Source organism: Scyliorhinus torazame, chromosome 14 (assembly GCF_047496885.1).
Source record: "Scyliorhinus torazame isolate Kashiwa2021f chromosome 14, sScyTor2.1, whole genome shotgun sequence".
NCBI lineage: Eukaryota > Metazoa > Chordata > Chondrichthyes > Carcharhiniformes > Scyliorhinidae > Scyliorhinus > Scyliorhinus torazame.
The window spans coordinates 186,095,985-186,118,145 of record NC_092720.1 but is presented as its reverse complement, the minus strand read 5'-3'; the positions used below and the strand labels follow the sequence as shown (position 1 = coordinate 186,118,145).

The 22,161-nt window shown below is 45.2% G+C and overlaps 1 protein-coding gene across 1 annotated transcript in view; it reads right to left on the bottom strand.

Moving 5' to 3' along the window:
- LOC140390270 (complement C4-B-like) overlaps window positions 1-22,161 on the bottom strand; it is a 143,879-nt gene that overhangs the window by 38,486 nt on the left and 83,232 nt on the right. The window contains exons 25-28 of the mRNA XM_072475292.1: window positions 19,717-19,792; window positions 15,955-16,111; window positions 12,835-12,945; window positions 5,264-5,432 (exon numbers count right to left, since the gene is read on the bottom strand). Of these exons, the coding sequence (XP_072331393.1) occupies window positions 5,264-5,432; window positions 12,835-12,945; window positions 15,955-16,111; window positions 19,717-19,792 (513 nt within the window). The remainder of the gene's footprint in view (window positions 1-5,263; window positions 5,433-12,834; window positions 12,946-15,954; window positions 16,112-19,716; window positions 19,793-22,161) is intronic.

The window sequence follows — 22,161 nt, the reverse complement described above, 5'->3', positions numbered from 1 at the left end:
CAAGCAGTTTCACAAAATTAAAATTAAATATTGGGGTTTCTGTCCTGTATCCTAGCCACTGTTAGAGTTTGGTACAGGATCATAACTGTAAACCAACTCAACTCAGTTAGAAAATAATGGAACCAAATTGCTTCATCTTTCCAGAAGAGTAAGAAGCTTAAGCTCAGTTATCAATTTCTCTCTAACTTATCTAAGACAGGGATGCTATCAAACGAAGAAGGTAAGAATGCGTGGGCATCAACGAGAGAGGTTTAAAACTTAGATAAAGATTGCAGCATGAGGGAAGGGACTGATTGCTGAGTATCTTGCGAGGGTTGTTCCGTTTTCATCATGGAAAACACAATGGGAAGCAGATAGCACAGTGGGTAGCACTGTGTTTCACAACAGTGGGAGACTAGGCGACTGGGAAATCTTTATGGGGCAACAGAAAGCTACTAAAAAAGCTATAAAGAAGAAAAAGATAGATTATGAGAGTAAAGTTGCTCAGAATATAAAAACAGATAGTAAACGTTTCTACAAATATATAAAACAAAAAAGAGCGGCTAAGGTAAATATTGGTCCTTTAGAGGATGAAAAGGGAGATTTACTAATGGGAGATGAGGAAATGGCTGAGGAACTGAACAGGTTTTTTGGTTCGGTCTTCACAGTGGAAGACACAAATAACATGCCAGTGACTGATGGAAATGAGGCTATGACAGGCGAGGACCTTGAGAGGATTGTTATCACCAAGGAGGTAGTGATGGGCAAGCTAATGGGGCTAAAGGTAGACAAGTCTCCTGGCCCTGATGGAATGCATCCCAGAGTGCTAAAAGAGACGGCTAGGGAAATTGCAAATGCACTAGTGATAATTTACCAAAATTCACTAGACTCTGGGGTGGTCCCGGCGGATTGGAAATTAGCAAACGTGACACCACTGTTTAAAAAATGAGGTCGACAGAAAGCGGGTAATTATAGGCCAGTGAGCCTAACTTCGGTAGTAGGGAAGATGCTGGAATCTATCATCAAGGAAGAAATAGCGAGGCATCTGGATGGATATTATCCCATTGGGCAGACGCAGCATGGGTTCATAAAGGGCAGGTCGTGCCTAACTAATTTAGTGGAATTTTTTGAGGACATTACCAGTGCGGTAGATAACGGGGAGCCAATGGATGTGGTATATCTGGATTTCCAGAAAGCCTTTGACAAGGTGCCACACAAAAGGTTGCTGCATAAGATAAAGATGCATGGCATTAAGGGGAAAGTGGTAGCATGGATAGAGGATTGGTTAATTAATAGAAAGCAAAGAGTGGGGATTAATGGGTGTTTCTCTGGTTGGCAATCAGTAGCTAGTGGTGTCCCTCAGGGATCAGTGTTGGGCCCACAACTGTTCACAATTTACATGGATGATTTGGAGTTGGGGACCAAGGGCAATGTGTCCAAGTTTGCAGACGACACTAAGCTTTGGGGTAAAGCAAAAAGTGCAGAGGATACTGGAAGTCTGCAGAGGGATTTGGATAGGCTAAGTGAATGGGCTAGGGTCTGGCAGATGGAATACAATGTTGACAAATGTGCGGTTATCCATTTTGGTAGGAATAACAGCAAAAGGGATTATTATTTAAATGATAAAATATTAAAACATGCTGCTGTGCAGAGAGACCTGGGTGTGCTAGTGCATGAGTCGCATAAAGTCAGTTTACAGGTGCAACAGGTGATTAAGAAGGCAAATGGAATTTTGACCTTCATTGCTAGAGGGATGGAGTTTAAGACTAGGGAGGTTCTGCTGCAATTGTGTAAGGTGTTAGTGAGGCTACACCTGGAGTATTGTGTTCAGTTTTGGTCTCCTTACTTGAGAAAGGACGTACTGGCACTGGAGGGTGTGCAGAGGAGATTCACTAGGTTAATCCCAGAGCTGAAGGGGTTGGATTACGAGGAGAGGTTGAGTAGACTGGGACTGTACTCGTTGTAATTTAGAAGGGTGAGGGGGGGATCTTATGGAAATATATAAAATTATGAAGGAATAGATAGGATAGATGCAGGCAGGTTGTTTCCACTGGCGGGTGAAAGCAGAACTAGGGGGCATAGCCTCAAAATAAGGGGAAGTAGATTTAGGACTGAGTTTAGGAGGAACCTCTTCACCCAAAGGGTTGTGAATCTATGGAATTCCTTGCCCAGTGAAGCAGTAGAGGCTCCTTCATGAAATGATTTTAAGATAAAGATAGATAGTGTTTTGAAGAATAAAGAGATTAAGGGTTGTGGTGTTCGGGCCGGAAAGTGGAGCTGAGCCCACAAAAGATCAGCCATGATCTCATTGAATGGTGGAGCAGGCTCGAGGGGCCAGATGGCCTACTCCTGCTTCTAGTTCTAGTTCTTATGTTCACAGCTCCAGGGTGCCAGGTTCGAATCCCAGCTTTGGTCACTGACTGAGTATAGTCTATACGTTCTCCCTGTGTCTGCGTAGGGTGCTGTGGTTTCCTCCCACAAGTCCCGAAAGACGTGCTTGTTAGGTAGTTTGGACATTCTGAATTCTGCACCGTGTACCCGAACAGGTGCCGGAATGTGGCGACTAGGGGCTTTTCACAGTAACATCATTGCGGTGTTAATATAAGCCTACTTGTGACAATAGAGATTATACAAAAATATGCTTCATTTCTAGCAACTCAAATGCCCATCCTGTTGCACGAGGGAATTCCAGAACCTTCGAAAGTTCTGGACAGCCTCATTTTTAGGAGGTCTTGATAGCTGAAGGATCTCAAGGTCGATATTACTACTCGTGCCACAAGCCAATGAGTACAGAAACAGGAGAATAATGCAAAGGAATATGTTATTGAGGAAATAACACAGTACCACGTGCTTTAGATTCATGGGGCATTCGGGCTGCTTCTGGGTGAGATGGGTTCTTGACAAGCCGGAGGGTTTATACATCAACAGGGCCGCGATCAATATAATTACAGGGAGGCTTACTCACTAATTTGGAGGGTTTAAGCTACGTTGGCAGGATGGCGAGAAACGGAGAGAAAAGTTCAAAAGGAATAGAAGTAGAGCTGTAATTTAAATACTGAAATTGCAATTGGTTATGCATGGTGAAGATAACGAAGACGAGAAAATTGGTAAAAAATAGAGTTGTTCAATGATGAATGGTAGGTACTTTGACGTCAGTAGCCTAGCGAACACGATAGATGAGCTGACGACACAGATCGAGGCTTGGAAACATATGACAAATTTCACTTAAGCACTGCACAAAGCAGGGGATCAATCGAATATCAACAATTCCAGGTAGATGCTTTTCAGGTGGGAGAGCGCAGAGGATGAAAATGGGCAGGGATACGCTGCGTGTGTGTGTGTGGGGGGGGGGGGGGCGCAGTACTTGTTAACATGTCGAAACAATTGCAACTGTAAGGATGTCTTAGAATAATCATCAAAGGAGGCCACTTGCATTCAAAGACGAACGAAAGAGGGGAGATCGGACGGCTGGGGGTAACCTATGCACCAGCCGTACAGTCAGAGGGGTAGGAAGTTACGTGCCATTTCATCGAAGACACGATTCTCATGGAACTCAACAAAGATTTTTTGCAAGAGCCTGGCGTAAAGGGAATCCCATAGCAACACCACCTACTTTGGGTACACAAGCTGAACTCAACGACACGAGCTGCTGCGTTCATAAGATCAATAGACACTGATCCCCGCAATGACGACGGCTCTAGATTTCCACGATACTGCAGTACCAATATACGTGACTTCGTTAAGTGGAACATTGGTGGATAGGCTAGTAAACGTCAAATGAGCACGCGGACACAGCACTTTTGTGTTTCTTAGGCAGCCTATACATACGTTAGCACAACCAAATGTGAGGATTAATACTGTCATATATATCACGTGGCTTTTTATCAATCTTGCACAAACCCAGTGAACTATTTTGCAAGCTTGTTTTCCAGTAAGGTCCTTTTGAGTGGCAGATTCAATTGATACAAATTTGGATCCGTCATTAATAACGGCGTGCATTTTGTTGATATAATCACACTTGTTAATGAGATTATTTAGGTTATCTGGTCTGCATGTTTGGTTTTGTCTTGAGGCCTTGTCTTGCTGCAATTCATTTGCATTGTAAGTGAAATTCACGCAAGCCATGCGGAATCCAGAAAAATGCGTATCAAATAGAATGTGCCTTATGCTGTTCACAATAGGCAATGTATAGACTATACCCAACCAACCCCGAGCTTGCAAAACTCAACACACAGTGTCCAATATTAGACTTGATTCCGCCATGACGGACAACATTTGTTAAATAATGCTTTGTGTACTAAGCATTATGCTGTCAACCAATTTAAGATGACAGTCAGGCTCACAACATGACACATTTTCGTGCACTGAAAGCTACATATATTAATAGTGAGGGCTTATTCTTTGCAGACAGAAAATAGATATACACACATTGTGCCTGTTTCATATAAACAAATTACGTGTCAGCCATTCGCTGGTTCATTCCTCAGGGCAATGCCTGGCCTACACAGTTGCAAGATGCCTGGTTTAAAGTTTCAAACAATATTTGGCTGTTCACTGTCTGTTACCATCAACTGTAATTTTCTTAATGGCAACGCCTCTTCTAATCAGAGTATACTTGTTGACCAATCGCACTCTCTCCCCTGACAATGTAAAGTGACTGTTTCGCCTGGCATTGGTATTCTTGTGAATTGCACTAATGTGTATAAGATGAGAAACTTCGACAAAATGTTTTGATTCAGTAATACTCAAGTTCTGTATCATGGTAAGATATATGGGAAAAAACCCACCGCATTTAAATAAGACTTGAATATGCACTTACAATGCCACATAAGCCTCATAGGTCAGAAGCTGGGAAGTTTGATCTAGCCGCAGAGCCTATTTCCGGTCGACACAGAAATGATGAGCCGAATCACCTCATATCGTGCTATTATTTTAAATGATTTTCGGCCTTTTTTGTTTAGATTGTGAGGTCGGTTTGTGAATGGGTACCGGATTTGGAAAAACCTGGTGGAATGTTTTTTAAAATGGTTTGTTTGCATTGACAGAATGCTATAACATTGCTGTGAGCGAACGGACGGAGGAATGGATACACATCGACATACACTTTACTATCTTATGATTTCTCGATATGTCTCAATCACCTTAACAATGCTATTTACGACATGGATTCGTAATGACTAAATCACAGCATGCAGCGCAATTAAAAGAACAATTGCAGAACAATAGAATCCTTACTCAATATGCTTTTCTAGTTCCTCCACCAGATTGAATACTAAATGTTTACCTTTATCATAAGCTGCCATTTTTTTCAGTTTGTCATCAGCCATGTGCGCGGCAGAACTATCAGGATCCACTAACGCAAAGGCATATGCGGTGATAGCCATTACATAAGGTCGCTTAATATTGTCAAGTTCCTTGGAAAGATACTTTACTGCCCTTGCAATGCTTTCTCTCTGAAAGGACAAAACGTTTGATATCGAGAAATGAAACAGAAGTAGGCAAAGATAAACAACTCTCACCACGAGAATGCTTCCCTTTGGCTGAGATTTAGCATTGCTCTGTAACTTCCCTCAACAAATGGATGATGTGAATGCTTCCATTTCTCTCTCAGCTTCTGAACTTCATTCTGTCAGCATGTTCTCTTCTGCAACTCTTTCGTTAAATTCTGATTCAGTACAACAGTCTGTTATTATCAAGGGCAAAAGACACGAGAAATCTTGGAAACTTGAGGGAACACGTGCCAGACCTCCGCTGGCCGCCTCCAGCTGTGTGTTCTAATTCGCGGTAGGAAGGCCAGATTGCGGTGAAGGCAGAGTGTTTTCAATCCAAAGAAACGCCCCTGGCCAATCACTTTTATCCCAGGACACAGTCAGAGCGCCCGCTCTCACAGGGCGGGCATGAGAAGCATTTGCAAAGACAGAAAGTTTAACAGTGACACGCAAGCTACTCTACTGAATTCAACTGTTTATAACATACAACCATGAGTGACAAGTGCGACACAACGATCACAACTTTTATATACCTTAATTATGCACGATGCTTTACACTTATTGGGGAAAGTGCAGGTCATGTGAAGAATTCCATTCTAGATCCTAAAGGAACAGGTGGCATGATAATTGTTAAATACCAAACGGAAGCTATCTCTGTGACTTCCCTGAAAGGTTTAATGGCTCTCCAGGCTCCGACCGCGTGTTTCTCGCAGGCGTGCCATTAGCTGGATCGAAGCCACCGACGCCGCATGGAAGTTCGCAGGCGCGGGTGTACTGCTAGGGGAAGAAGATAATTCAAACCAGGCCGCCATCTTATTTTAATGTGTGCAGGGAACGCAACAAAGTTGGAACCTAGCATTTGTAGGCTGTTATCAAAGGTTACAGAAATTCATTTACGGGATTTGGGGTTTGCTGGCTAAGCCAACATTCATTGTCCGTCCTTAACTGTCCTTGAAATGATGGTGGTAATCTAACCCCTTGGACCTCTGCTGCCCTTGAGTTATAGGTACACCCGCAGCGTTGTTCAGGAGGGCATTTCAGGATATTGACTAGCGACAGTGAAGGAACGGTGATCTAATTCCAGGCTGGATGATGAGTGACTTGGAGGGTTAGTTCCAGGTTGTGGTGTTACTATGTGCTGCCTTTGTCGTTCCAGATGGTGGTCGTCGTGGGTCTGGAAGGTGCTGCCGAAGGAGCCTTGGTGAGTTTCTGCTGTGCATCTTGCAGATGGTACACATGGTTGCCACTGTGTGTCGGAAGGAGTGAGTGTTTGTGGAAGGAGTGCCAATCGAGCGGGCTGCTTTGCCCTGGATGGTTCGAGCCGTACTCACCCATGCAAATGAAATGCATTCCATCACACTCCTAATTTGTGGCTCGTAGATAGTGGACAGGGTTTGGGGAATCAGGAGTGAGCTGCTCGCCACATGATTCCTATCCTCTGACCTGCTCTTGCAGCCACAGTATTTATACGGGTAGTTCGGTTGGGTTTCTTGTAATTGGTGACACATCGGATGTTAATAGTCGGGGCTTCAGTGATGGTAATGACCCTGAATGTCAAAGATTAATAATTAGATTCTCGTCTGTTGGAGAAGGTCACTGTCTGGCACTTCTAAGCTGCACATTTTACTTTCTACTCCTCAAGCCAAATCAATTCTTGTTGCATTTGAACATGGATTGCTTCAGTATCTGTGAAATAGCGAATTGTGCTGAACATTGTGCAAACACACTTCTGACCTTATGATGGCAGGAAAGTCGTTGATGAAGTGACTGAAGATGATTGGGCCTGGGCCACTCCCCTGAGGAACTCCTACAGAGCTGACCTGGAATTGAGATGATTGACCTAAAATCACCACCACCATCTTCCTTTGTGGCTGTATGTCTGCAACCAGCGGAGAGTAATTCCCCCATCCCCATTGATAGCAATTTTGCTCGGATTCTTTGATACCATCCTCAGTTTAATGCTGCCTCGACATTAAGGGTAGTCACTTTCACCTCACCTATGTGCTTCAGCTGTTTTGTCCATGTTTGAAGCTACGCTTTCATGAGGTCATGAGCTGAGTGGCGCTTGCAGAGCCAAAACTGGGCGCCAGTAGGTACGTTACTGGTAAGCAAGTTCCACTTGAATTCACTGTTAATGGCCCTTCCAATCACTTTACTGATGAACGGGTGTGGAATGGTAGGGCGGTAATTGATCTGGGTGGACCAGTCTTTTTTTGTGTACAGGAAATACGTGAGCATGTTTCAACTTTGCCGGTTGGATGCCAGTGTTGTGTGTGTACTGGAACAGCTTGGCTGGGGGATCAGCAAGCTCTGGAGCAGAGCCTTCAGTGCTATTGCTGAAATATTGTCAGGGTCAATAGCCTATGCAGTATCCGGTGTCTTCAACCATGACAGCAAAATTGCTTTTCCTGGCTAAAGAGACAAGACCATTTTGAGGCTATGAGTCCAATTGCCCTTGAACTAACTGGCATTCTAGTGCATATCGAACGGCCGTTAAGAGTCAACCATAGACTGGAATCTCTGTTGCTGGGGACATTTGGTGGAGACCGAGATGGATCATTCTCTACTTATGGTTTTATGCAATTGTGTATATCAATACAGGCACACATCAACATACACCTACCAGCAATGGCAATGCTGGAATGATTGTAGAGCTCTCCTTGTAGAGCATTGCGCAGGTCAAGGACACACAGCCTGAGTGAGAGAGATACAGACCGAGTGAGAATTTGGTAATTTGGGGCAGTGAGGTAATTCGGTGAAGAGTGGGAGAAGGTGCTTTTTCCCGACTGTTTTGTTCTCTCTCTTTCTTCGGGCCTAATTTCGGGAGCCGTTCGGTGGAGGAGGAGCAGTCTCTGTGAGTATAAAAACCTAACGGAAACTTCCTGTTTTCCAGTTTGTTTCCCAAAAGTGACGTCAGAGGGAAGCTGTGATCTGAGTGGTTGATAGCAAATCTGCCCCAAATTTAAAAAAAAACAAAGCTAAACTCATAAACTTAAATTAAACTAATTAATTAATTAGTGATGGCTGGTCAGGTGATGTGCTTCAGCTGCTTGATGTGGGAGCTGGCAGATCCCATTGCGAGCTGCAGCGACCACATCTGCAGTAAGTGTTGGCTGCTCGAAGAGCTCCGGCTCAGAGTTGATGAGCTGGAGTCTGAGCTTCAAACACTGAGGCACATCCGTGAGGGGGAGACTTACCTGGACACTGTGTTTCAGGAGGCAGTCACACCTGTCAGAGTAAGTAGTTTAAATCCTGCCAGTGGCCAGGGACAGGAGGGTGTGACTGCAAGTCAGGCAGGTAAAGGGAACCAGCAGTCAGGAACTCAGGAGCCTCAGCCCTTGACTCTGTCCAACAGGTATGAGGCACTTGCTCCCTGTGTGGATGGCGAACAGGGCTGCAGGAAGGATGAGTCAGCTGACCAAGGCACCATGGTTCAGCAGGCCATTCAAGGGGAGGGAGTAAATAGGCAAGTTGTAGTTGTAGGGGATTCTATTATCAGGGGGATAGATAGCATCCTTTGTGAGCAGGATAAAGAGTCCCGCATGGTATGTTGCCTGCCCGGTGCTAGGGTGCGGGACATCTCTGACCGGCTTGAAAGGATACTGGAGAGGGGGGGGGAGGATCCAGTTGTTGTGGTCCATGTCGGTACCAACAACATAGGCAAGTCTAGGAAAGAGGACCTGTTTAGAGATTATAAAGAGCTAGGATTCAAATTAAAAAACAGGTCCTCAAGGGTCATAATCTCCGGATTACTGCCCGAGCCATGAGCAAATTGGCATATGGAGGCAAGAATAAGGGAAGTTAACACGTGGCTGAAAGAGTGGTGTGGGAAAGAGGGGTTCCTTTTCATGGGACACTGGCATCAGTTTTGGGACAGGGGGGACCTATACCGTTGGGATGGTCTCCACCTGAACCGAGCTGGGACCAGTGTTCTGGCGAAAAGAATAAATAGGGTGGTCAATAGGACTTTAAACTAAAGATTGGGGGGGGGGGGGAAGGGAAAGTCAGGGAGCCAAGAGGTGAAGTAATCAGTGGGAAGCGTAGCTGCTTAGGAATACAAAAAAACACGAAAAGACAAAACTCGGGAGAGGTTACGATAGTCCCCATCCCACAAAATATGACACAGTGTATGGAAAGGCTCAGTAAACCAAGGTCCACCACACTAAGAAAACAAAAAGGGACGGTCAATAGAGAATTAAAGGTGCTATATTTAAATGCGCGCAGTGTACGGAACAAGGTAGATGAGCTTGTGGCCCAGATTGTGACTGGCAGGTATGATGTGGTAGGCATCACAGAGACATGGTTGCCGGGGGTTCAGGACTGGCATTTAAACATCCAGGGATTCACAACCTATCGAAAAGACAGGGAGGTGGGCAGAGGGGGCGGGGTTGCCTTGTTAATTAGGAATTAAATTAAATCAATAGCACTAAATGACATAGGGTCAGATGATGTGGAGTCTGTGTGGGTAGAGTTGAGGAACCACAAAGGCAAAAAAACCACAATGGGAGTTATGTACAGGCCTCCTAACAGTGGTCAGGACCAGGGGCACAAAATGCACCACGAAATAGAAAGTGCATGTCAGAAAGGCAAGGTCACAGTGATCATGGGGGACTTCAATATGCAGGTGGACTGGGTAAATAATGCTGCCAGTGGACCCAAGGAAAGGGAATTCATTGAATGTTTACAGGAGGGCTTTTTGGAACAGCATGTGATGGAGCCCACGAGGGAACAGGCCATTCTGGACTTAGTGTTATGTAATGAGCCAGACTTGATTAAAGATCTTAAAGTAAGGGGGCACTTAGGAGGCAGTGATCATAATATGGTAGAATTCAATCTCCAATTTGAAAGAAAGAAGGTAGAATCAGATGTAAAGGTGTTACAGTTAAATAAAGGGAACTACAGGGGCATGAGGGAGGAACTGACGAAAATCGACTGGGAGCAGAGCCTAGTGGGAAAGACAGTAGAACAGCAATGGCAGGAGTTTCTGGGAGTAATTGAGGACACAGAGCAGAGGTTCATCCCAAAGAAAAGAAAGGTTATCAGAGGGGGGATTAGGCAGCCATGGCTGACAAAGGAAGTTAGGGAATGCATCAAAGCAAAAGAGAAAGCCTATAATGTGGCAAAGAGTAGTGGGAAGTCAGAAGATTGGGAAGGCTACAAAAATAAACAGAGGATAACAAAGAGAGAAATAAGGAAAGAGAGGATCAAATATGAAGGTAGGCTAGCCAGTAACATTAGGAATGATAGTAAAAGTTTCTTTAAATGCATTAAAAACAAACGGGAGGCAAAAGTTGACATTGGGCCACTCCAAAATGACGCTGATAATTTTGTGATGGGACACCAGGAAATAGCTGAGGAACTAAATAAGTACTTTGTGTCAGTCTTCACAGTAGAAGACATGAGTAATATCCCAACAATTCTGGAGAGTCAGGGGGCAGAGTTGAATATGGTAGCCATCACGAAGGAGAAAGTGCTAGAGAAACTAAGAGGTCTAAAAATTGATAAATCTCCGGGCCCAGGTGGACTACATCCTAAAGTTCTAAAGGAGATAGCTGAAGAAATAGTGGAGGCGTTAGTTATGATCTTTCAAAAGTCACTGGAGTCCGGGAAAGTCCCAGAGGATTGGAAAATCGCTGTTGTAACCCCCCTGTTCAAGAAGGGAACAAGGAAAAAGATGGAAAATTATAGGCCAATTAGCCTAACCTCGGTTGTTGGCAAGATTCTAGAATCCATTGTTAAGGATGAGATTTCTAAATTCTTGGAAGTGCAGGGTCGGATTAGGACAAGTCAGCATGGATTTAGTAAGGGGAGGTCGTGCCTGACAAACCTGTTAGAGTTCTTTGAAGAGATAACAAATAGGTTAGACCAAGGAGAGCCAATGGATGTTATCTATCTTGACTTCCAAAAGGCCTTTGATAAGGTGCCTCACGGGAGACTGCTGAGTAAAATAAGGGCCCATGGTATTCGAGGCAAGGTACTAACATGGATTGACGATTGGCTGTCAGGCAGAAGGCAGAGAGTTGGGATAAAAGGTTCTTATTCGGAATGGCAACCGGTGACGAGTGGTGTCCCGCAGGGTTCAGTGTTGGGGCCACAGCTGTTCTCTTTATATATTAACGATCTAGATGACGGGACTGGGGGCATTCTGGCTAAGTTTGCCGATGATACAAAGACAGGTGGAGGGGCAGGTAGTATGGAGGAGGTGGGGAGGCTGCAGAAAGATTTAGACAGTTTAGGAGAGTGGTCCAAGAAATGGCTGATGAAATTCAACGTGGGCAAGTGCGAGGTCTTGCACTTTGGAAAAAAGAAGAGAGGCATGGACTATTTTCTAAACGGTGACAAAATTCATAATGCTGAAGTGCAAAGGGACTTGGGAGTCTTAGTCCAAGATTCTCTAAAGGTAAACTTGCAGGTTGAGTCCGTAATTAAGAAAGCAAATGCAATGTTGTCATTCATCTCAAGAGGCTTGGAATATAAAAGCAGGGATGTACTTCTGAAGCTTTATAAAGCATTAGATAGGCCCCATTTAGAATACTGTGAGCAATTTTGGGCCCCACACCTCAGGAAGGACATACTGGCACTGGAGCAGGTCCAGCGGAGATTCACACGGTTGATCCCAGGAATGGTAGGCCTAACATACGATGAACGTCTGAGGGTCCTGGGATTATATTCATTGGAGTTTAGGAGGTTGAGGGGAGATCTAATAGAAACTTACAAGATAATGAATGGCTTAGATAGGGTGGATGTAGGGAAGTTGTTTCCATTAGTAGGGGAGACTAGGACCCGGGGGCACAGCCTTAGAATAAAAGGGAGTCACTTTAGAACAGAGATGAGGAGAAATTTCTTCAGCCAGAGAGTGGTGGGTCTGTGGAATTCATTGCCACAGAGGGCGGTGGAGGCCGGGACGTTGAGTGTCTTTAAGACAGAAGTTGATAAATTCTTGATTTCTCGAGGAATTAAGGGCTATGGAGAGAGAGCCATGATTGAATGGCGGTGTGGACTCGATGGGCCGAATGGCCTTACTTCCGCTCCTATATCTTATGGTCTTATGGTCTTACGGACCCATTATAAATAACGCGTAAGTACTTTCTTAAATAGTGAAGTGGTTTTGACGATCTGAAGTCAATGACACGGAAGGAAAATTAGGGGCAGTTTAGAGGAAGGAGCTACAGCCTCTACCTCCCTTTCTGGAGTCTCATTCAGTTGAAATTTACCCTAACTCTGGGCAGGACTTTATATTTGCTGGGAAGGAGGAAAATAACTATGACAGTGTGTTACAACTCTCTCCGGATTGTTATCTCCATTCACCTCATTACAACAAGACACATATGAAATATTTAGATGGACAGGTCGCATTGAGCCTTACCACTTCTTGCTCTTTTTCACGTGCAAGCTCGAACGAAGGCAATGAATGCATCAATGCTATGGTAACAAAGGCAGTCGTGGATATTTTACTTTCTACTCGGCCAATTCCACCCTATAAATTAGTGAATCAGAAAAGAAAAGTGAGGGGATCAGCTTAAGCGACCAATCCACCTTTATTAGGAAGAAGTCAGCATTATCAATGTGTGAATGGTATACGAGATTAACAGCGCGCATTGACATCCACATAAACGTATTTGCTCCCCTTTCCTGAGCTAAGATTGTTGCCCGTTTGGGAAAGGTTGAGTAAATTGGACCTATTCTCTCTGGGCCTCCGAAGGATTAGAGATGATAATTTTGAAACTCATAAATTGCTCAGAGGCCATGGCAGGACAATTGCTTTTCCTGGCTGAAGAGACGGGGATCTTTTTTGAGGTGATGGGTCCAGTTGCCCTTGAACTAATTGGCTTTCTAGAGCATTTCGAACGGCCGTTAAGAGTCAACTATAGAATCGTAGAAACCCTACTGTTCAGAAGGAGGCCATTCGGCCCATTGAGGCTGCATGAACCCTCTGAAAGAGCGGCACTACCTCGGCCTACTCTCCTGCCCCATCCCCATTTCACTACCTAAACTGCACATGCTTGGACGCGAAATGGCAGTTTAGCATGGCCAATCCACCTAACCTGCACATCTGTGGACTGTGGGAGGAAACCGGAGAACTCGAGGAAAACCCAGGGGGACACTGAGAGAATATACAAATCCAGACAGGCGGTCACCCAAGACTGGAATCGAACCCGGGTCACTGGCGCTATAAGGCAGCAGTACTAACCACTGTGCCACCATGCAGCCCACGTTGCTGTGAGTTGTGAGGTCATATGTGGGCAGGTGGCCTTCTGGTGAAAGTAATATCCCTCACCCCCAACAGGCGATGAAAGTTTCTTGGTGACCATAACTGAGATTAAGTGATCTCCCCATCTCCCGCCCCGCTCCCGGCGCCTGCATAATCCTGATTTTGTTTTCAAATACAACGGCCAACAGAAGTGGGACTTGGACCCATACTCTCGGAACATTAGTTCAGTGATATCACTATTAGGTAGGCTCATTCAGAAAGTTAGGGGGTATGGGATACAGGGAAATTTGGCTGGCTGGATGCAGGATTGGCTGGCCGAAAGAAGACAGCGAGTGGTAGTGGATGGAAAGTATTCCGCCTGGAGGTTGGTGACCAGTGGTGTCCCGCAAGGATATGTTCTGGGACCTCTGCACTTTGTGGTTTTTATAAATTACTTGGATGAGGAAGTGGAAGGGTGGGTTAGTAAGTTTGCCGATGACACAATGGTTGGTGGAGTTGTAGATAGTGTTGAGAGTTGTTGCAGGTTGCAACAGGACATTGACAGGATGCAGAGCTGGGCTGAGAAGTTGCAGATGGAGTTCAACCTTCATAATGTGAAGTGATTCATTCTGGAAGGTCGAATTTGAATGCTGAATGCACGGTTAAAGGCAGGATTCTTGGAAGTGTGGATGAACAGAGGGATCTTGGGGTCCACGGACATAGATCCCTCAAAGTTGCCACCCAGGTTGATAGGCTTGATAAGAAGGCGTATGGTGTGTTGGCTTTCATTAACACGAGGATTGAGTTTAACAGCTGCGAGGTTTTGCTGCTGCTTTATAAAACTCTAGTTAGACCACATTTGGAATATTGTGTCCAGTTCTGGTCGCCTCATTATAGGAAGGATGTGGATGCTTTGGAGAGGGTACAGAGGAGATTTACCAGGATGCTGCCTGGACTGGAGGGCATGTCTTATGAAGAAAGGTTCAGAGAGCTAGGGCTTTTCTCACTGGATTGAAGAAGGCAGAGAGGTGACTTGATAGAGGCATACAAGGTGATGAGAGGCATGGATAGAGTGGATAGCCAGAGACTTTTCCCCAGGGTGGAAATGGCTGTCACGAGTGGACATAATTTTAAGGTGATTGGAGGAAGGTGTAGGTGAGATGTCAGAGGTAGGTTCTTTACACAGAGTGTGGTGGTTGTGTGGAATGCACCGCCAGCAGAGATGGTGGAGTCAGAGTCATTTAAGCGACTCTTAGACAGGCACATGGACAGCAGTAAACTGACGGGGTGTAGGTTAGGTTGATCTTAGATTAGGATAAATGGTCGGCACAACATCGTGGGCTGAAGGGCCTGTAGTGTGCTGTACTAGTCTATGTTCTATTCTATGTTCTATTACTTCACGATCTCCTCACTGAGGGATGAGGTTCATGCTCTCAAGAGCAGTGGGTCATTTTGAACTCAGAGATTACTTCAGTCAGATGGTTCAGAGTCTTCTGCATTCTCTCCCCAGGGAACTGTGAGATGCTCAGTTTATGAGTGTAATCATGACAGAGACCGATAGTATTTTTTATGCTCCAGCACAATAAAGAGGACTGATTAGCGTGCAGGGAAGCAGAGTTGGGTTGAGGTCAGCCATGATCACACTGTCTAGTTCGGCAGGCTAGAAGGAATGATATGAGCTACCCCTGCCCCCAACCTGGATGTTCCTTTGTATCCAAAGTGATTTTTATTTTGCTGATGGCCGACTCTTGCTGCATATACTCAAGCCTGAACTCTCCAGTCTCGCCTCAGGGGATTGTACCGCGGTGGAATTGGCTGGCCATTGGCCGCCGGCGGGAGTTTCTGGTCCCCCCGAAGCTAATGGCCGTATATCCTCCGCCCGAGGGGCGCGCCGTCAGGGAACCTATCCGAGATGGGTGTGCAGCTACGTCGGGACTGGAAGATCATGCCGGCGAGAAGGACGGAATGATTTGGATGCTGTGGTTAAACATGTACAGCCGACTTGATTGGCGTGATAAAAAGCTAAGGAAGGGATGATGACCTGTAATGCTGAAAAGATTCGAACACAACCGATGAATGCGAACATAATGGCCGCCATATTGCCACTGGGTTAAATATCTTGAGCTTTCGTTGAAACTGGGGAATTTACCACAAACTATCCGCCTAGAAAATAAAGCGCCACGCTACTTTCGTATCCACGCCTTTTTATACTTGACTGAAGTCAAGGGAGAAAAATACCCAGCTCGAAAAATAAAGGGGACTGCAGATGTACATGGATGTAAATGTTTACGTAACCTGCATTTCCCTGTGTATCACTGGATTAAGATCCACAAAGTATCCAGTTGACCTCTGATTTCGAACCAAATACAAGGCGGGTTGTTGAATGTGCTCGGGGTTAACGTCAATCTGACTCCGAACCATGGAGAGTATCTTAACAATAAATGCGGTTAACCTGGAATATGAAATAATAAATATATTGGAACGACATCGAAAATGAAAGAGCACGCTGAATCATTCAATTTTTGTTACAGACCCATAATTAAAAGATAACATATAGGAAATGCGACGATTAGAGGCAGGTCAGAAGATTGAACAGTCTATTGAAAGGAGGCTGGCTAAAAATATGACAACAGCTAAGGAGCGTTTGCACAGGTTTTAAAAGTAACTATAATGAGTTTTCTGGAGAGAGAAAGTGGGGAATTTATCATGGAAAAAAGTAATTGTAGCTGTGTTGAACAGGTTTCTTGCTCCTGTCTTCACTGGAGAAGACATAACTAACATCCTAGATATAATTATCAGCTATGAGGTGAAAGGGAGGGAGGAACATATCGAAATTGCAATCATCATTATTAAATTATTAGAACTAAGGGTTGGCAATCCTCCTGATCCTGATGGAGTTCATCCTAAGGATTCAGGACGGCCAGGCTCGCGATCGGGGGCCACCGATCGGCGGGTGCACCCGATTTTGGGGGGCCTATATTGTGGGGGCCGATCCAGTGTGTGGGTCGGCCATTTTGCCGCGCGCATTCGCGGAGCTGCCGCCGGATGTGCAGGACCCTGTATCGGCAACCGGAGCTGCGCGGAGCTCTCCGGCACCATGCTGGTCCTCTGTGTGCCACGGAATCGCTGGGCCAAGGGGCCCGTTGATGGTGCGTAAAACGTTCCGGTGTTTACGCCGGTGTCAACACTTAGCCGCCGTTTCGGAGAATCCCGCCCACCACTTTTTGGACTTCCCCTTATTCTCCCACATGATCGGACAGATTCAATTGGGCTGGAAATCCGGTCCCCAGCTATACTCAGTGGCGCACCGTTTGCTGGTGGTGGGAGTCTGTCTTCCCGCCGCTTGTTAATGGGTTGTCTCATTGCAGCTACACCAACTGCGGAGAAACCCATGGGGGGGGGGGGGGGGGCAGGGAGGGGGGGGGGTGCGCTGCCAGCAGGAAAAGTGAATGCCAACATGGTTTTGTAAAAGGAATATTGTCTTTGACTAATTTCTTAGAGTTCTTTGAAGAAGGAACAAGCAATGTGGATAAAGGACAAAACCTAGATGTGGTGAGCCTAGATTTGAAGAAGGCATTTGGCAAGACAACTCATCAACGGTCCCAACACAAAATGAAAGCTTATGGTGTAAGGGTAACATATGATGTTTATTGTCACAAGTAGGCTTACATTAACACTGCAATAAAGTTATTGTGAAAAGCCCCTTGTGGTCACATTCTGGCGCCTGTTTGGTTACTTAGAGGGAGAATTCAGAATGTCCACATTGTCTAACAGCACGTCTTTCGGGACCCGTGGGAGGAAACCGGTGCACCCAGAGGAAACCCACGCAGACACGGGAGAATGTGCAGACTCTGCAGACGGTAACCCAAGCCGACGAATCAAACCTGGAACTTGGCGCCGTGAAACAACAGTGCTAACCACTGAGTTACCGTGTTGCCCATGGTTATTTGCTACCTGCAATCAAATTGGCCCTCTGGTTGACAGTGAAGAAAAAATGTATTGACTCTGGTAGGGATCAGTGGACCAGTCATTTGGGTTAAAAAATTGCACATAGAATATAATATGGAGACGTTTGAGGTATTGGAGTTGGGAAGGACAAACGATGCAAAGGAACACGCAATGTATGGTAGGATTCTGAAAAATGCAGAGGACCAAAGTGGAGTGCACATCCACACGTTACTGAAAGTGGCTGGACAGTTGGATAAGCTTGTCAAGAAGGCATATGATGATATGTTCCTCTATTCGTTGGGACCGAGTGTATTCGAGCAGGGAGCTTATTCTAGAAATACCACCTCGGTCACAGATAGATTACTCTGTACAGTTTCAGTCACCACAGTATTGGAACAATGTAATCACATTCGAAAGAAGCCCGAGGAAATATACAGAGGGGGCGAAACTCTCTGGTCTTTGAGATTCTCTTTTCCTCACGGCAGCGTTCCCCTACCCGTGGGATTCCTGGAGGCATGGATGGCTTCAATGGGACAGTGACAAGTGACGGGAAGATATAATCCCGCCAGCAAATGGCGCGCAACCGAGAAATATGCAGTTGGGGAACGGGGGAAGGATGTTACTGGAACTGGAGAATCTTAGGTACGAGTAAAGGTAGGAAGGACTGGATTTGTTTTGTTTGGAACAGAGGAGGTTAAGAAACGATTTGTCTGGGATTTCTAAATTCATGAGGGGCCTCGATGCTTCGTATATATCAATACACGTTAACAGGGAGCTTGTCGACTTGTGACTCCTCAGATATTGAAACAGTCTGTGCCCATATGCAACAAGACCAACACGCCTTCAGGCTTGGGTTGATAAGTGGCAAGTTACATTCTCATCGGATCAAGTGTCAGACAATAACCATCTCTAACAAGAGAGAATCTAACCATTGCCCCATGACATCAGTTAATCTCCCACTATCACGAACCTGGAGTTGCCATTGACCAGGAACGATGGTAAACCAGCCATATAAATGCTACAACGCTAGAGATTCTGTTGTGAGTAACTCACCCGCCCCCCCCCCCCCCCGCCCGTCTCACCTTCATCTACATGTCAAGAGTATGATGGAATACTCTGCATGTCTTGATGAGTGTAGCTCCAACAGTAATCAAGGAGCTTGACCCAATTCAGAACAAAGACGTCCGCTTGAATACCACCCCATCTACCAGCTTAAACATTCACTCCCTTAAGCCCTGGTACATGGTGGCACCTGTGCATACCATATCCAAGGCGTACCATAGCAACTCTCCAAGGAGTCTTCACGAACATTTTCCGAACCCGTGACCGCTAGTCTATAGAAGAACAAGGACAGCTGATGCATGTGAATACCATCATCTGCATGTTCCTCTCCAAGACATACACCATCCTGGTCGAACTATCTCAACGTTCCTTCGCTTCACTATTATTGGTTCAAACTCTTGGAACTCCATCTCTAACAATACTGTGGGTGCAGGTATAGCATATGGGCTGCTGCGGTTCAAGAACGCAGTTCATTGAAATTGCATTCAAATTAATCCATGGCGAATGTAAAGTCGTCATTGTTCCAGATGATAATAGGTTGCTTTCCCTTTGTGGGAGAGAGCTGACTGGTAGTGATTTAACCAGAAGATCACCACACCTCAGGTTGGTGGCGAGGTCGAGAGCAAGCTTTCATAAATAATCTGATTCGGGACGGGTTTGAACCTGTGCCGCTGGTCCTGCTCTGCATCACAAACAAGCTGTCTGGCCAAGTGAGCTAAACTAGCCCCCAATAATACCAATCCATGGACAGTATACCTCGATGGCACTGTCACAACAGAAGGATACTGCATTCAAAGTAGATGTGAATTTATTTTAGTTCGAATGTGTGCAAGTCAGCCTAAGCTTGTGATAATAACATTTCAATCCCAATGCATAGATTTTAAAAGATGTTTTGGATATTATCACAAAACTGGCACTCATGATCTATTTTCAGGTTACTCAAGGTTATTTAAGTCATCCGTGCTGAATTCCAGACTGTGAATGCAATGAATAATGGAGACAAGTACATTTGTATAGCAAAATAAACGAGAAACATGTCAAACCCACCATGTGCTGCTTGCACGATTTAGCCATGCTCCGTATGAACCATCATTCTTTTTGAACTCCAGTATCCTCTTGTACCCTGCAAATAAAATGGTAAAATTGATACAGGACCTAAGCGGGTCATGGGATTATTTATTAATTCCTACTTTTCTATTACTCAATTTTCCATTTTGTGGTTGTTTCAGGGAGTGTCCAAGGCCCAGCCATCTTCACCTGCTTCATCACTGGCCTTCCTTTAATTATAAAGTCAGAAGTAGGACTATTTGCTGATGATCGCTCAATGTGTAGCATCATTCGCCACTCCTCAGAAACTGAAGCAGTCCATGTCCGAATTCAGCAGAGCTGGCAACTTTCCAGCTAGGGTTGACAAATGGCAAGTAACATTTACGTCAAATAAGTGCTAGGCACTGACCACCTCCAACAGGAGATGATCTAACCATCTCCCCCTTGATAGTCAATGGCATTACTATCGCTGAATTCTCCAAAATCAACATCCTGTGGGCTACTGTTGACAAGAAACTGAACTGGTCTAGCATTGCAAATACTGTGGCTAGAAGAGAATGTCAGATGCTTGGAGTCCTTCTCGTGTAACTCACATCCTGACTGCCCAAAGCCTGTCCATCATCTACAAGGCACATGTCACGAGTGTGATGGAACATTCTCTACTTGCCTGGGTGTGTGCGGCGCCGGAAACACGAAACAAGCTTATTTTAACCCAGGACAAAGCACCAGCTGTATTAATCCAATGAACATTCACTCCCTTCACCATATACGCACAGTGACAGCAGTGTGCATCATCTAGAATTTGCACTGCAGGAACTCACCACAGTTTATTTGGCAGCATCTTCCAAACCTATGATCACAGCCACATCGAAGGCAAGGCAGCATACAGATGGCAACATTACCACCTGGCGTTACCCCTCCAAGCCATACACCACCCTGACTTGGAAATATATCGCTGTTGCCTCACCATCTCTCGGGCAAAAGTCAGGAATGCCCTCCAAACAGCATTGTTCGTGCACCTACATCACATGGATTGCATGGAGGCATGACCACCACCTTCTCAAGGTAAATTAAGGATGGACAATAAGTGCTGTTTTTTTTCCAGCGAAACCCATACCCCTTCAGGAAAAGAAAATTATATCTGTGCAGCCTGTGTTAGAGCACAATTGTGTCTCATTTGTTACAGAGGAGCAATTGCGTAGTCAGATACCGAAAAGTTGTGAAAAAAGTAGGGTAGTTGTGATGGGTGACTAACTTCTCTTATATTGTCTGGGAATCTCTTACAGCCAGGAGCTCGGATGGAGAGCAAATTGTTAGATGTGTGCAGGAGGGCAACATACAGTATGTGGTCAAGCCAACCAAAGAGGGAGCCATACTAGTCTAAGTATTGGGGAATGAGCCAGACCAGGTGATTGATGCTTCATTTGGCGAGTATTTTGGGCTTAGCGATCATAATTCCATAAGATTTCGAGTCGTCATGGGTAAGGACAAGAGTGGCCCGCGGGTGAGGGTGCTTAATTGGGGGAGAACTAATTACATCCAAATTAGACAGGAACTCGGCAATGTGGATTGGGACCGACTATTTGGGGGCATATCCACGTTTGACATGTGGTAGGCTTTGAAAGGCCAGTTGATTGAAGTGCGGGACAAAACCTCTCAAAAATGAAGGGTAGAAATGGCAGGATTCTGGAACCATGGGTGTCAAGAGAAATTGTAGGCTTAGTCAAAAGGAAAAAGGAAGCATGCAATAGGCCTTGATATCCAAAAATTGATGAAGCCCTTGAGGGGTACAAGAAAAGTAGGAAGGAACTTAAAAGTGGAATTAGAAGGGCTAAAAGGGGCCATAAAATGTATTCAGCAAACATGGTCAGGGAGAATCCCAAGGCTTTTTAAGCATAAGTTAGGTGCAGGAGTGTAGCAAGAGAAAGAGCAGGCCCAATTAAGGGCAATCAAGGGGAGTTATACATGGAACCACAGGAAGTGGGTAAAACCCATAATGAGTACCTTGTATCGGTATTCACCAGGGGGAAGGACATGACGGATGTTGAGGTCAGGGACAGGTATGTGAACGTTCTTGAGAACATCAATATATCAAAGGAGGAAGTGTTGAGTATCCAAAATTGCATCAAGGTAGACAATTCCCCAGGGCCGGATGTGATATATCCCAGGTTGCTGCGGGAGGCAAGGGAAGAAATAGCTGGGGCCTTAACAGATATCTTCACATCCTCTTTGACCACAGGCGAGGTTCTAGAGGACCGGAGAATATCTAATATTATTCCCTTCTTTAAGACAGGAAGCAGGAACATTCCAGCAAACAGTGAGCCTGACATAAGTGGTGGGAAGCTCTTAGAAAATATACTGAGGGACAGTATATATGCACATTTGGAGGAAAATTGACTAGTTAGTGACATTCAGCATGGTTTTGTACGGGGAAGGTCATGTCTC